This window comes from Chlamydotis macqueenii, unplaced genomic scaffold, assembly GCF_036417535.1.
Source record: "Chlamydotis macqueenii isolate bChlMac1 unplaced genomic scaffold, bChlMac1.mat HAP1_SCAFFOLD_300, whole genome shotgun sequence".
In the NCBI taxonomy this organism is placed as follows: Eukaryota; Metazoa; Chordata; class Aves; order Otidiformes; family Otididae; genus Chlamydotis; species Chlamydotis macqueenii.
Genome location: NW_028239165.1, coordinates 820 through 15,335, shown reverse-complemented (window position 1 = coordinate 15,335; position 14,516 = coordinate 820). Strand labels below are relative to the sequence as shown.

At 59.9% G+C, this 14,516-nt stretch overlaps 1 protein-coding gene and 1 long non-coding RNA gene across 2 annotated transcripts; both read left to right on the top strand.

Annotated features, from left to right (window-relative positions):
* Positions 1 to 6,668: 6,668 nt before the first annotated feature.
* Positions 6,669 to 11,511, top strand: LOC147596047 (protein NDRG2-like). Its single transcript, XM_086771703.1, has 5 exons — positions 6,669 to 6,714; positions 6,763 to 6,883; positions 8,918 to 8,980; positions 9,100 to 9,160; positions 11,461 to 11,511. Exons 1-5 carry the CDS (start codon positions 6,690 to 6,692, stop codon positions 11,494 to 11,496), a joined length of 306 nt encoding a protein of 101 aa, XP_086627829.1. The 5' UTR covers positions 6,669 to 6,689; the 3' UTR covers positions 11,497 to 11,511.
* Positions 11,512 to 12,989: 1,478 nt separating this feature from the next.
* LOC147596046 (uncharacterized) lies at positions 12,990 to 14,263 on the top strand. The gene is made up of 3 exons (XR_015261648.1): positions 12,990 to 13,031; positions 14,082 to 14,126; positions 14,210 to 14,263. It is a non-coding gene; the product is annotated as an uncharacterized LOC147596046 (long non-coding RNA).
* Positions 14,264 to 14,516: the final 253 nt, after the last annotated feature.

Sequence of the window (14,516 nt, the reverse complement as noted above, 5' to 3'; positions counted from 1 at the left end):
GCGGCGGCTGTGGCCCAGACATATAAGAGGAAAGAAAACTAAAACCTGAGGTTTAAGACAAGAATAGGGAGGGATCCTTAAAGCCACCGCTACAAGCAAAACAGACCATCACTAAAACCAAAGCAGGATAAGGAAAAAGGGAGCAAGACAACCTCCCCCCACCCCTCCCTCTTCCCAGGCTTAACACCATCTCCACCTCCCTCCCCTGCCCCCTTAGCGGGACAGGGATGGGGGGCGGGGGGGGGGAAAGAGGGAATGGGGGTTACAGACAGTTAATCACGCGCCGCTTTATTGATATCAACGGTTTAACGGCTGCACCTACAGCAGCAGCCATGACTGTAGCCTTTTCTTGTTCTAACATTCGCTCAGCAGCTTCCAGCAGTTGCCCTGTACTAGATCCTTTTGGCAGCACACTGAGGGCTCTCTTAGTTTTTTGGGTTTGTTTTTTGGTTTTTTTTTTTTTTTTTATTAGCATTATTAAAGGCAAGCATATCTAAGAACTTTGCTTTCATGTCATCATCCAGATCAGGGTGAGCCATAATTGCAGTGTGCAACCGATCAATAAATTTCCCATATGGTTCTGTGGGACCTTGTCTTCTTGATGTAAAGGCAGGTCCAGACTTTTCATCGTGCACCCTAGCAAGCGCTCTATAAGCCAAATCTTGGCCCAGTTGTAACACTTCGGTAGCAAATTGCGCTTGCCAATCAGATCGTGTGTAGTGTCCCGCTCCCATCAGCATTTGAGTTTGCACCCCGAATAATGGATCACCCTGTTGTCGAGGCGTTGCAGCTGCCCTATCACAAGCAGCCTGCCAGTACTGAAAGAACTGCAGCTGCTGCGACCTGGACAATCATTCTAATATCATAAGGAGCTAACAACTGTGATGAAAAAATATGCTGCAACACAGATTGAGCATATGATGATTTTAGCCCATACTGAGTAACTGCACTTTTAGCTTCCTTCAATATTTTCCAGTCTAATGCTTTCCACACACTTTTCCCAGTATTATCAGTCACAACTGGAAATGCCATAGGAAAAGGCTCTCCTTCTATCAAAGCATCTCGAATCACCTCTTTCCACTGCACTATCGGATTCAAAACCCCGGCCCCTCCCGCCGGCGTCCCTTGCAAAGGTGCAAAAAGACTGATCTCACCCGATGCTCCGTTCGGAATGAATAGGTTGGATGCTGACAGGTCTCGATGTGGCACAGGCGAAGGAGTTGACAAGTTTCCCAGTGACACTTCTAGGCGAATCTCTAGGGCTTCCAGTCTTTTTAGCGTCTCTTCCAGCTGTGCGTCCTTGGAGCCAGATGAATGTTCATCCCCCTCCTCCTCACGCCGTGGTGGCAGGGAAGAAGGTGGTAACGGGGGATAAACCAGAGCTGTTGGTGCCGGCGAAAAGGCTCGTGACTCTGAGTCTGCACTGGCGCAGCGTGGCGGGGTGCCTGGCGGTGGTACGTCTGATGGTGGTGAAAAGCCTTTGGCAGTTTTTCCCTCTGGTGCCCGCATATCTATAGTTATAGGGGCTGTGGCTGCAGTTCCTGGAGTCCTTGCTGGGGCTCGAACCCCCCCACCCTCAGCACGAGCCGGGGCGGCGGCAGGGCTCGTTAAACCCAAGAACAGCATGCTGGTAGTGGAGGTGGACCCGTCGGCTGGAGTTAAGGCCGCAAAAGCAGATGCAGCAACTGAACGCTCGGCTTTCATGCTTATCAATGTTTCGTTAATTAGCTTCCACACGGTGGAGATCCCTTATTTATTTCATCCCACAGCTTTTTTCCTATCTTTTCCTGTGTCGGGAGTTCAAAAGGATCATCAACTGTGGGGATTAATTCCCTTTTCTTTGCCCACTGCAGCAAAGCTTCTAGGACGGCCGAGTCATAACTCAGTCCTCTCATAGAGAGCATAATAATTCTAGGGCTACCTCCTTTTCCATTATTGCCGGCAGTTTCACAATTGGTGCTCCCTGATTAAGGCACCCCTTTTACTCCCTGATTAAGTACTCACTATTGGTGCTCCCTGATTAAGGCACCCCTTTTTTGCAGCTTGTCCTGTTTTGTCTGCCTGTCCTTGTCCTGGCAGACGGCGAACCCCTGTTTCAACGGTTCAGGCTCCGGATCGTCGCATCTGAAGGACAAATGCGTAGTCGATCTTGCCCCCCGGTCGCTGCTCCCGGTGCTTCTCTGCCTCCGCCACTCCGATAGCAGTGTCTTCTAGTAGTCCCTGTTCGGGCGCCATTTGCGAGCGACGGAGGAACGTACGACAAAAGACTCAATATGAGTAATAAGCGTAGTTCGATTTATTAGTCCCGGGTGCACATATTTATATTGCTAAGATAAAATATGCCTACTAGTCATTGCGTGATTGGCTTAAGCTCTAATAGTTACATTTGCATATCCTTCCTACTTGCAGTTAGCTAATCTGGAAAGTCCCGTTAACCTGAAAGTCCCGTACTTTTCATGTTTTCACTTTCTCAGAGTTGTTTACGATCTTCTTCAAGGTTGCTTCGTTTACTTTCTCACAGGAAGCTTCATTACTTTCTCACAGGCGGCCTCATTATTTTCTCACAGGTGGCTTCAGTACTTTCTTACAGGCGGCTTCATTACTTTCTCACAAGCGGCTTCAGTGATGTCCTTGAGGCCTGCTGCTCACAAACATAACAATTCCATTCGGTCTGGATTGTTCACTAAGTGTCCCTGATACTCCAGGTATCCAACACAGTCCCTCTAGAACAGCTGTCCCAGCGGGCCCTCCACGGGGCACAGCCTCCTTCAGGCCTCCACCTGCTCCGGCGTGGGGTCCTCCACGGGCTGCAGGTGGATCTCTGCCCCTCCGTGGACCTCCATGGGCTGCAGGGGGACAACCTGCTCCACCATGGTCGTCACCACGAGTTGCAGAGGAATCTTGGCCAGGAGCCGCATTACTCCTCCCCCTCCTCCTTCACTGACCTTGGCGTCTGCAGCCGTTCCTCACAACAGGCTGGCAGACGCCTCTCAGGATCCTTTTTACATCTTATTCACTTCAACTGCTCCTCTCCACTTCTTGCAGCCAGGCCGGGCCGAGTTGGGCCCAGTCGGCTGCCCGGCGGGAGGCCAGAGGGTGAGGCCTGCAAGGCCCACAAGGCTCGCGCTTCCCCCTCTCTGCCCCCCGCTCAGCTGCTTCACATCTCTCCCTTTTTTTTTTTTTTTCTGTTTTCCCCTATTTAAATACGTTATCGCAGAGGCGTTATCACGGGACATTCTGCTACCAATCGGCTCGGCCTTGGCCAGCAGCGGGTCCGCTCTAGGCCCAGCCAAGTCCACTGAACAAAGCGGAGCGACTTCTAGCAGTTTCCTACAGAAGCTACCACCTTAGGCCCCCCCTCACTAACAAAACCAGAACAGCCACCCTTTCGCAGCGGCATCCAGCTGTTTGGAGAAGTATGCTACCGCCCGTCTGTATGGTCCCAAATCTTGTGCCAATATTCCTAGTGCCATTCCTTGTTTTTCGTGGGAAAATAGAAAAAATGGCTTACTCACATCAGGAAGTCCCAATGCCGATGCCGACATCAGGGCTTTCTTCAGCTGATGGAAGGCTCGATCTGACTCAGCATCCCACTGGAGACACTTTTGGTTAGCTGCTATCAGGGAATAGAGTGGCTTAAACAGGCAGACCATAATCACATATCCAAAGTTGGCACCACCCGTCATTCCTAAGAATGTCCGTAGTTCCTTTATAGTTTGTGGTCGGGGGCTTTGCCATATGGCCTCTTTCCGGGCTTGTCCTAGGATCCGTTGTCCGGCACTGATCTCGTACCCCAGGTACGTGACCTGGGGTTGTAACAACGCCTGTGCCTTTTTCTTAGAAACCCGATATCCCTGTAGTCCCAGGAAATTGAACAGACTCACGGTCCAAATGACACAGGATTCTTTGGTTCTGGTTGCAATAAGAAGGTCGTCTACATATTGTAACACCTTCCCTTCTTCTGATGGTGGTTCCCATGATTCCAAGTCCTTTGCTAGCTGATTCCCAAAAATTGTGGGGCTATTTTTAAAACCCTGCGGCAACACCGTCCATGTGAGCCGGGTCTTTCGACCACTTTTGGGATTTTCCCATTCAAAAGCAAAAATTTTCTGGCTGGCTTCATGGAGAGGGAGGCAAAAGAAAGCATCTTTTAAATCTAGGACCGTAAACCAAGCTAAACCAGGTTTTAGCATGGTTAATAGGGTATAGGGGTTAGCTACCACAGGTCCTCTGTTATTTTGTTGATGGCTCTTAAGTCTTGAACTATCCTATAGGACCCATCAGGTTTCTTAACTGGAAGTATAGGTGTATTGAATTCTGACTCACATTCTTTTAGTAGTCTTAGTTCTATGAACCGCTCTATGACAGGACAAATTCCTTCCCTAGCTTCCCTTTTCAGTGGGCAAAATGTGGGATTTTGGTGTGAAATGGGGGGATTTGGGGCAAAATGTGGGATTTTGGTGTGAAATGGGGGAATTTGGGGCAAAATGTGGGATTTTGGTGAAAAATGGGGGAATTTGGGGCAAAAAAGCGGGATTTGGGGCAAAAATGCAGAAATTTGGGCGAAAAATGGGGGATTTTGGGGGCAAAATGTGGGATTTTGGTGTGAAATGTGGGAGTTTTGGGCAAAAATGCGGCATTTGGGGGCGAAACGGGGGAATTTGGGGGGAAATCACGGGATTTTGGGGCAACAATGTGGGATTTTGGTGCGAAATGGGGGAATTTGGGGCAAGAATGGGGGATTTTGGGGGCAAAATGGGGGAATTTGGGGGGAAATTGCGGGATTTTGGGGGCAAAATGTGGGATTTTGGTGTGAAATGGGGGAATTTGGGGCAAAAATGCGGGAATTTGGGGCAAAATGGGGGAATTTGGGGAAATCACAGCATTTTGGGAGCAAAATGTGGGATTTTGTGCGAAATGCGGGAATTTGGGGAAAAATGGGGGATTTTGGGGGCAAAATGGGGGATTTTGGTGTGAAATGGGGGAATTTGGGGCAAAAATGTGGGATTTTGGGGGCAAAATGGGGGAATTTGGGGGGAAATTGCGGGATTTTGGGGGCAAAATGTGGGAATTTTGGTGCAAAATGGGGGAATTTGGGGCAAAAAAGCGGGATTTGGGGCTAAAATGCGGGAATTTGGGGCAAAAATGGGGGATTTTGGGGGCAAAATGTGCGATTTTGGTGTAAAATGTGGGAATTTTGGGCAAAAATGCAGCATTTGGGGGCAAAACGGGGGAATTTGGGGGGAAATCACGGGATTTTGGGGCAACAATGTGGGATTTTGGTGCGAAATGGGGGAATTTGGGGCAAAATGTGGGAATTATGGTGGAAAATGGGGGAATTTGGGGCAAAAATGCAGGATTTGGGGGGCAAAATGGGGGAATATGGGGAAATCACAGCATTTTGGGAGCAAAATGTGGGATTTTGATGCGAAATGTGGGAATTTTGGGCAAAAATGCGGCATTTGGGGGCAAAACGGGGGAATTTGGGGGAAATCGCGGGATTTTGGGGCAACAATGTGGGATTTTGGTGCGAAATGGGGGAATTTGGGGCAAAATGTGGGAATTTTGGTGCGAAATGGGGGAATTTGGGGCAAGAATGGGGGATTTGGGGGGCAAAATGGGGGAATTTGGGGGGAAATTCCTGGATTTTGGGGCAAAATGTGGGCTTTTGGTGCGAAATGCGGGAATTTGGGGCAAAAATGGGGGATTTGGGGGGCGAAACGGGGGAATTTGGGGGAAATCACGGGCTTTTGGGGGCAAAATGTGGGATTTTGGTGCGAAATGGGGGAATTTGGGGCAAAATGTGGGAATTTGGGGCAAAATGTGGGAATTTGGGGCAAAAATGCGGGAATTTGGGGGGCGAAACGGGGGAATTTGGGGGAAATCACGGGCTTTTGGGGGCAAAATGTGGGATTTTGGTGCGAAATGGGGGAATTTGGGGTAAAAATGCGGGAATTTGGGGCAAAAATGCGGGAATTTGGGGGGCAAAATGGGGGAATTTGGGGAAATCACAGGATTTTGGGAGCAAAATGTGGGATTTTGGTGCGGAATGCGGGAATTTGGGGGGAAAAATGGGGGATTTGTGGGGCAAAATGTGGGAATTTGGGGGGAAATTCCAGGATTTTGGGGCAACAATGTGGGCTTTTGGTGTGAAATGCGGGAATTTGGGCAAAAATGCGGGATTTGGGGGGCAAATTGTGGGAATTTGGGGGAAATCACGGGATTTTGGGGGCAAAATGTGGGATTTTGGTGCGAAATGCGGGAATTTTGGGCAAGAATGGGGGATTTTGGGGGCAAAATGTGGGAATTTGGGGTGAAATCCCGGGATTTTGGGGGCAAAATGTGGGATTTTGGTGTGAAATGGGGGAATTTGGGGCAAAAATGCGGGATTTGGGGGGCAAAATGGGGGAATTTGGGGGGAATCGTTAGATTTTGGGGCAAAATGGGGGATTTTGGTGCGAAATGGGGTAATTTGGGGCAAAAATGCGGGATTTGGCGGGCAAAAGGTGGGAATCTTGGGGGAAATCGCGAGATTTTGGGGGCGAACCTGTGGGGGGTGTGGCGGTGACCACTCCCCGTTCCGGTGTCCGGTCCTCCCGGCCAGCAGGGGGCGGTGTTGGAGACGCCGTTGGGGCCTGTTCACGTGGCGCTGGAGGGCGCGCCCCCGCCCTGGTCGCCCCGCCCTGCTGATGCTGCCGGACGTGGGCCACACGCGTGAGTCCCGCCCCCTTCCCCCTCTCCCGCCGCGCCCCTCCCCCGCAGACGCCTCGTGCTTCGCCCCGCTCTTCGCCCACCCCGAGATGCGGGAGGTCGCCAGCCACTTCCTGCTCGTCCACCTCGACCCCCCCGGCATGGAGGTGGGCGCCCCGCCCTACCCCCCGGGGTGCGTCTGCACTCCCCTCTTCCGCTCCCCCCAGTTGACCCCAGTGACTCCCAGTTGACTGCGTTGACCCCACTGCCCCCCCAGTTGACCCCACTGCCCCCCCAGTTGACCCCAGTGACCCCCAGGTTGACCCCACTGACCCCCCTGTTGACCCACTGCCCCCCCAGTTGACCCCAGTGACTCCCAGTTGACTGCGTTGACCCCTCTGACGACCCGGTTGACCCCACTGCCCCCCCAGTTGACCCCACGGACCCCCCCAGTTGATCCCAGTGACCCCCATTAACCCCCCAGTTGCCCCCATTAACCCCCAGTTGACCCCACTGACCCCCATTAACCCCCAGTTGCCCCCATTAACCCCCAGTTGACCCCCATTGACCCCCATTAACCCCCCGTTGACCCCACTGACCCCCATTAACCCCCAGTTGCCCCCATTAACCCCCCGTTGACCCCCATTAACCCCCAGTTGCCCCCATTAACCCCCGTTGACCCCCATTAACCCCCAGTTGACCCCCATTAACCCCCCGTTGACCCCACTGACCCCCATTAACCCCCAGTTGCCCCATTAACCCCCAGTTGCCCCCATTAACCCCTTGTTGACCCCCATTGACCCCCCGTTGACCCCACTGACCCCCATTAACCCCCAGTTGCCCCATTAACCCCTCGTTGACCCCCATTAACCCCTAGTTGACCCCCATTGACCCCCCGTTGACCCCATTGACCCCCCGTTGACCCCATTGACCCCCAGTGACCCCAGTTGACCCCACTGACCCCCATTAACCCCCCGTTGACCCCCATTAATCCCCAGTTGCCCGCATTAACCCCCAGTTGACCCCCATTGACCCCCGTTGACCCCCATTAAGGCCCAGTTGCCCCACATTAACCCCCAGTTGCACCCATTAACCCCCAGTTGACCCCCATTGACGCCTGTTAACCCCCATTAACCCCAGTTGACCCCCATTAACCCCCAGTGACCCCCAGTAACACCTGGTTGCCCCCATTAACACCCAGTTGACCCCATTAACCCCCAGTTGACCCCCATTGACCCCCCATTGACCCCATTAACCCCAGTTGACCCCATTAACCCCCAGTTGACCCCATTAAACCCCAGTTGACCCCCCGTTGACCCCCATTAACCCCCAGTTGACCCCCATTAAACCCCAGTTGACCCCCCGTTGACCCCCATTAACCCCCAGTTGACCCCCATTAACCCCCAGTTGACCCCACTGACCCCCATTAACCCCCAGTTAACCCCTGTTGACCCCCATTAACCCCCAGTTGCCCCCATTGACCCCCAGTTGCTTCCCATTAACCCCCAGTTGCCCCCATTAACCCCAGTTGACCCCCTGTTGACCCCCATTAACCCCCAGTTGCCCCCATTGACCCCCAGTTGCCCCCCATTGACCCCAGTTTCCCCCATTAACCCCCAGTTGCCCCCATAAGCCCCCCGTTGACCCCCATTAACCCCCAGTTGACCCCCATTAACCCCCCGTTGACCCCACTGACCCCCATTAACCCCCAGTTGCCCCCACTAACCCCCAGTTGACCCCCATTAACCCCCAGTTGCCCCATTAACCCCCAGTTGACCCACTGACCCCCATTAACCCCCAGTTGCCCCCCACTAACCCCCAGTTGCCCCCATTAACCCCAGTTGACCCCACTGACCCCCATTAACCCCCAGTTGCCCCCCACTAACCCCCAGTTGCCCCCATTAACCCCCAGTTGACCCCACTGACCCCCATTAACCCCCAGTTGCCCCCCACTAACCCCCAGTTGCCCCCATTAACCCCCAGTTGACCCTGTCGTCTCTCTGTTGACCCCCCCACCCCTCCCCCCCCCCAGTTGACCCCCCGCCCCCTGTCCCCCCACCTCGACCGCCATCACATCGCAGCATCACCCTACGCACCCCTCCCCCCCCCAACCGCCATCGCTTCACCTCATTGTCCCCTCGCCCGCCCTCCCCCACCTCGACCCCCGATTGACCCCTTGCCCCTCCCCTGTCGCCCTCCCCCCCCGCCCCCCGCCCCTCCCCCGCAGGTACCAGTACCCCTCCCTGGAGCAACTGGCCGAAATCGTCCCCTGCGTCCTCCGGCACCTCAAGTGAGTGGGCGGGGGGGGCGCCCCACGGCGCTGTGGGGCGGGGAGGGGGCCCCTGACCCGTAGCGGGACGGGATGGGGGGGCGGGGCCAGCACCGGCCTGACCCCGCCCACCCCCCCAGCATCGCCAGCATCGTGGGCATCGGGGTGGGCGCCGGCGCCTTCGTCCTGGCTAAATTTGGGGTGAGATGTGGGGCGGGGCGTGGGGCGGGGCGTGGGGCAGGGCGGGGGGCAGATTTGGGGGAATGCAGGGCTGCGGGAATCTCGGGGGAGGTTCTGTGGGGCTGGGGGGCGTGGCTGTGGGGGCTGGGGGGGTCGCTATGGGGCGGGGGGGTCGCTATGGGCAGGGGGTGTGGCTGTGGGGCTGGGGGGTCGCTATGGGGCTGGGGGGTCGCTATGGGGCAGGGGGGCATGGCCGTGGGGCGCTATGGGGCTGGAGGAGGTTAGTGGGGTCTCTGGGCACTTGTGGGTCGCTGGGGGGTTGGGGGCTTGGCTATGGGGCTGGGGGTCGCTAGGGGCTGGGGGGGTCGCTATGGGGCGGGGGGGCATGGCCGTGGGGCGCTATGGGGCTGGAGGAGGTTAGTGGGGTCTCTGGGCACTTGTGGGTCGCTGGGGGGTTGGGGCTTGGCTATGGGGCTGGGGGGTCGCTATGGGGCTGGGGGGGTCGCTATGGGGCGGGGGGCATGGCCGTGGGGCGCTATGGGGCTGGAGGAGGTTAGTGGGGTCTCTTGGTTGGGTACTTGTGGTCGCTGGGGGCTCTCGGGGGGCGTGGCTGTGGGGCTGGGGGGTCGCTATGGGGCAGGGGGGTCGCTATGGGGCAGGGGGGCATGGCCATGGGGCGCTATGGGGCTGGAGGAAGTTAGTGGGGTCTCTTGGTTGGGCACTTGTGGGTCGCTAGGGGGTTGTGGGCTGTCGGGGGGCATCGCTATGGGGCAGGGGGGTTCGCTATGGGGCTGGGGGTCGCTATGGGGCGGGGGGCGTGGCCGTGGGGCGCTATGGGGCTGGAGAAGGTTTAGTGGGGTCTCTGGGCACTTGTGGGTCGCTGGGGGTTGGGGGCTCGCTGTGGGGCTGGGGGGTCGCTATGGGCTGGGGGGGTCGCTATGGGGCGGGGGGGCATGGCCGTGGGGCGCTATGGGGCTGGAGGAGGTTAGTGGGGTCTCTGGGCACTTGTGGGTCGCTGGGGGGTTGGGGGCTTGGCTATGGGGCTGGGGGGTCGCTATGGGGCTGGGGGGGTCGCTATGGGGCGGGGGGGGCATGGCCGTGGGGCGCTAGGGGCTGGAGGAGGTTAGTGGGGTCTCTTGGTTGGGTACTTGTGGGTCGCTGGGGGCTCTCGGGGGGCGTGGCTGTGGGGCTGGGGGGTCGCTATGGGGCAGGGGGGTCGCTATGGGGCAGGGGGGCATGGCCATGGGGCGCTATGGGGCTGGAGGAAGTTAGTGGGGTCTCTTGGTTGGGCACTTGTGGGTCGCTAGGGGGTTGTGGGCTGTCGGGGGGCATCGCTATGGGGCAGGGGGTTCGCTATGGGGCTGGGGGGTCGCTATGGGGCGGGGGGCGTGGCCGTGGGGCGCTATGGGGCTGGAGAAGGTTAGTGGGGTCTCTGGGCACTTGTGGGTCGCTGGGGGGTTGGGGGCTCGGCTGTGGGGCTGGGGGGGTCGCTATGGGGCTGGGGGGGTCGCTATGGGGTGGGGGGGCATGGCCGTGGGGCGCTATGGGGCTGGAGGAGGTTAGTGGGGTCTCTGGGCACTTGTGGGTCGCTGGGGGGTTGGGGGCTTGGCTATGGGGCTGGGGGTCGCTATGGGGCTGGGGGGGTCGCTATGGGGCGGGGGGGCATGGCCGTGGGGCGCTATGGGGCTGGAGGAGGTTAGTGGGTCTCTTGGTTGGGTACTTGTGGGTCGCTGGGGGCTCTCGGGGGGCGTGGCTGTGGGGCTATGGGGGGTCGCTATGGGGCAGGGGGGGGTCGCTATGGGGCAGGGGGGCATGGCCATGGGGCGCTATGGGGCTGGAGGAAGTTAGTGGGGTCTCTTGGTTGGGCACTTGTGGGTCGCTAGGGGTTGTGGGCTGTCGGGGGGCATCGCTATGGGGCAGGGGGTTCGCTATGGGGCTGGGGGTCGCTATGGGGCGGGGGGGCGTGGCCGTGGGGCGCTATGGGGCTGAGAAGGTTAGTGGGTCTCTGGGCACTTGTGGGTCGCTGGGGGGTTGGGGGCTCGGCTGTGGGGCTGGGGGTTCACTATGGGGCAGGGGGGGCGTCACTATGGGGCTGGGGAGTCGCTATGGGGCTGGGGGGTCGCTATGGGGCTGGGGGGGCGTGGCCGTGGGGCGCTATGGGCTGGAGGAGGTTAGTGGGGTCTCTTGGTTTGGCACTTGTGGGTCGCTGGGGCTCTCGGGGGGCGTGGCTGTGGGGCTGGGGGGTCGCTATGGGGCTGTGGGGGTCGCTATGGGGTGGGGAGGGCGTGCCGTGGGCGCTATGGGTCTGGCCCGCCCCACAGCTGCTGCACCCCGAGGCGGTGGAGGGCTGGTGCTGATCAACATCAACCCCCGCGCCAAGGGCTGGGTGGATTGGGTTGCGCACAAGGTGGGCGGGGCCGGCGGGTGGGGAGGGCCATTGGGGAGAGGGGTGGGGCAGAAGGGGGCGGGGTTTGGGGGGGGTTCCCTGCTGCTGGCCCCGCGGCGCTGTGGGTCACTTGGGGTCGCGTGTGGCTCACTGTGGGTCCCTATGGGTCGCCGTGGGTCGCTGTGGGTGGCGGTGGGCGGCCGTGGGTCACTGTGGGTCCCTACGGTGTCTGTGGGTGGCTGTGGGTCGCTGCGGGTCCCTACGGTGTTGGTGGGGCGGCTGTGGGTCGCTGTGGGTCCCTACGGTAGCTGTGGGTCGCTGTGGGTCGCTGTGGGTCCCTACGGTGTCTGTGGGTCGCCGTGGTCGCTGCGGGTCCCTACGGTGTCTGTGGGTCACTGTGGGTCGCTGTGGGTCGTGGTGGGTCCCTACGGTCGCTGTGGGTCGCTGTGGGTCCCTACGGTGTCTGTGGGTCGCTGTGGGTCGCTGTGGTGTCTGTGGGTCGCTGTGGGTCGCTGTGGGTCACTGTGGGTCACTGTGGGTCACTGTCGTGTCTGTGGGTCGCTGTGGGTCGCTGTGGGTCCCTACGGTGTCTGTGGGTCGCTGTGGGTCCCTACCGTGTCTGTGGGTGTCTGTGGGTCGCCGTGGGTCCCTACGGTGTCTGCGGTCGCTGTGGGTCGCTGTGGGTCGCGGTGGGTCCCTACGGTGTCTGTGGGTCGCTGTGGGTCGCTGTGGGTCCCTACGGTGTCTGTGGGTCGCTGTGGGTCCCTACCGTGTCTGTGGGTGTCTGTGGGTCGCCGTGGGTCCCTACGGTGTCTGTGGGTCGCTGTGGGTCGCGGTGGTCCCTACGTGTCTGTGGGTCGCTGTGGGTCGCTGTGGGTCGCGGTGGGTCCCTACGGTGTCTGTGGGTGCCGGTGGGTCGCGGTGGTCGCCGTGGGTCGCCGTGGGTCCCACGGGTGCCCCCCCAGCTGTCGGGCCTGACGTCCTCCAGCAGCGAGCTCATCCTGGCGCACCTCTTCACGCAGGTCGGGCGGGGGGCACTTGGGGGTCCCGTGGGGGGCCACTTGTGGGTCCGGGGGGGTGCTTGGGGGTCTGGGGAGGGCCACTTGTGGGTCCTGGGGTCAGTTTTGGGGGCCCTCAAGGGGCACTTGGGGGGCCTGGGGGCACTTGGGGGGCCTGTGGGGGGCACTTGGGGGGCCCAGAGTCCACCTGGAGGCCCCAAGGGCCACTTGTGGGTCGGGGGGGGCACTTGTGGGTCAGGGAGCTCAGTTAAGGGTTGGGGGAGGGTCACTTGTGGGTCACAGGGTGGGGGCGGGGTGGGGGCGGGGCTGTGACATGGGGCGGGGCAGGGGCGGGGCGGGGGCGGGCGGGGCGGGGGCGGGGCGGGGGCGGGGCTGTGACGCGCAGGCCGCAGGAGGAGCTGGCGGCCGCCCCTCCCCCGGTGCAGCAGGCCCGGCGGCGGCTTGGGGCGGCGCCCAACGCCCCCCTGCTCTGGGCCATGTACAACAGGTACTGGGCAAACTGGGGGCGCTGCGGCGGGGCTGCGGGGGCACTGGGACTGCCCTCGGAGCACTGGGATCGAGCTGGGATTGAACTGGGAGGGGCTGGAATGGAACTGGGGGGACTGGTGGGGATTGGGAGGGGACTGCGGGGGACTGGGAGGGACTGGGAGGGACTGGGAGGGACTGGGAGGGACTGGGAGGGACTGGGGGGGGACTGGGACTGGGCTAGGAGGACTGGGACTGAACTGGGATTGAACCGGGGCGGACTGGGAGGGAACTGGGGGGGCTGGGAGGGGCTGGGAGGGACTGGGATTGGGCTAGGAGGACTGGCATCGAACTGGGATTGAACTGGGATTGAACCGGGGGGGACTGGGAGGGAACTGGGGGGGGACTGGGACTGGGCTAGGAGCACTGGGATTGAACTGGGGGGGACTGGGATGGAACTGGGGGGACTGGTGGGACTGGGGGGGGACTTGGGGGGGACTGGGGGGGGACTGGCAGGGGACTGGGGGGGGACTGGGGGGGACTGCGAGGGGACTGGGGGGGACTGGGATTGAACTGGGATTGAACCGGGGGGGATTGGGAGGGAACTGGGAGGGACTGGGACTGGGCTAGGAGGACTGGGACTGAACTGGGATTGAACCGGGGGGGACTGGGATGGAACTGGGGGGGCTGGGAGGGACTGCGATTGGGCTAGGAGCACTGGGATTGAACTGGATTGAACCGGGGGGACTGGGATGGAACTGGGGGGGCTGGGAGGGACTGGAGGGGACTGGGGGGGGTCTGGGATGGGATTTGGGGGACTGGGATCAGACTGGGATGGAGTGGGAGGGTACTGGGGGAAACTGGATCAAACTGGGAGGAACTGGATTGAACTGGGATGGAGCTGGGGGGTACCGGGGGGCTGGGAGGGACTGGAGCAACTGGGATTGAGCTGAGGGGAACTGGAAGGGAACTGGAGGGACTGGGAGAGAACTGGGAGGGAACTGGGGAGAAAATAGGGGGAACTGGATCAAACTGGGAGGCACTAGGATGAACTGGGACACCCCCCTTGCAGCCGCGGGGACCTGGGCCTGCAGCGCAGCGGGGCCAACAGCCTGCGGTGAGTGACCCCTGACCCCTGACCCCACGTGACCCCCGTGACCCCCGTGACCCCCCCGCGACCCCTGACCTTTGCCCCCCCAGCTGCCCGGTGCTGCTGGTGGTGGGCGACAACTCCCCCCACAAGGACGCCATGGTGAGTGACGTCACTGGTGATGTCACCGGGCCTCCTGTGATGTCACCGGGCCTCCTCTGAGGTCACATGACACCCCCCCATGGGGTCACACAGGGTCAGAGGTCATGGGGTCACAGAGGGTCAGAGGTCACGGGGGGTCAGAGGACTGCTGGGGGGGGGGGACCGGGCCTTACCGGGGTCGCGAGGTCAGAGGTCAGCCAGGGGTCAGAGGTCACCGGGGAGGGGTCGGAGGTCACGGCCCCACCCGCGCAGCCG

Bases quoted from the DNA above. Each gene is read 5' to 3' on its own strand.
- LOC147596047 (XM_086771703.1), top strand. From the start codon at position 6,690: ATGCTGCCGGACGTGGGCCACACGC. The intron at 6,884-8,917 runs GTGCGTCTGCAC...CCTCCCCCGCAG, and splicing joins GCCCCGCCCTACCCCCCGGG to GTACCAGTACCCCTCCCTGG. The intron at 8,981-9,099 runs GTGAGTGGGCGG...CCACCCCCCCAG, and splicing joins TGCGTCCTCCGGCACCTCAA to CATCGCCAGCATCGTGGGCA.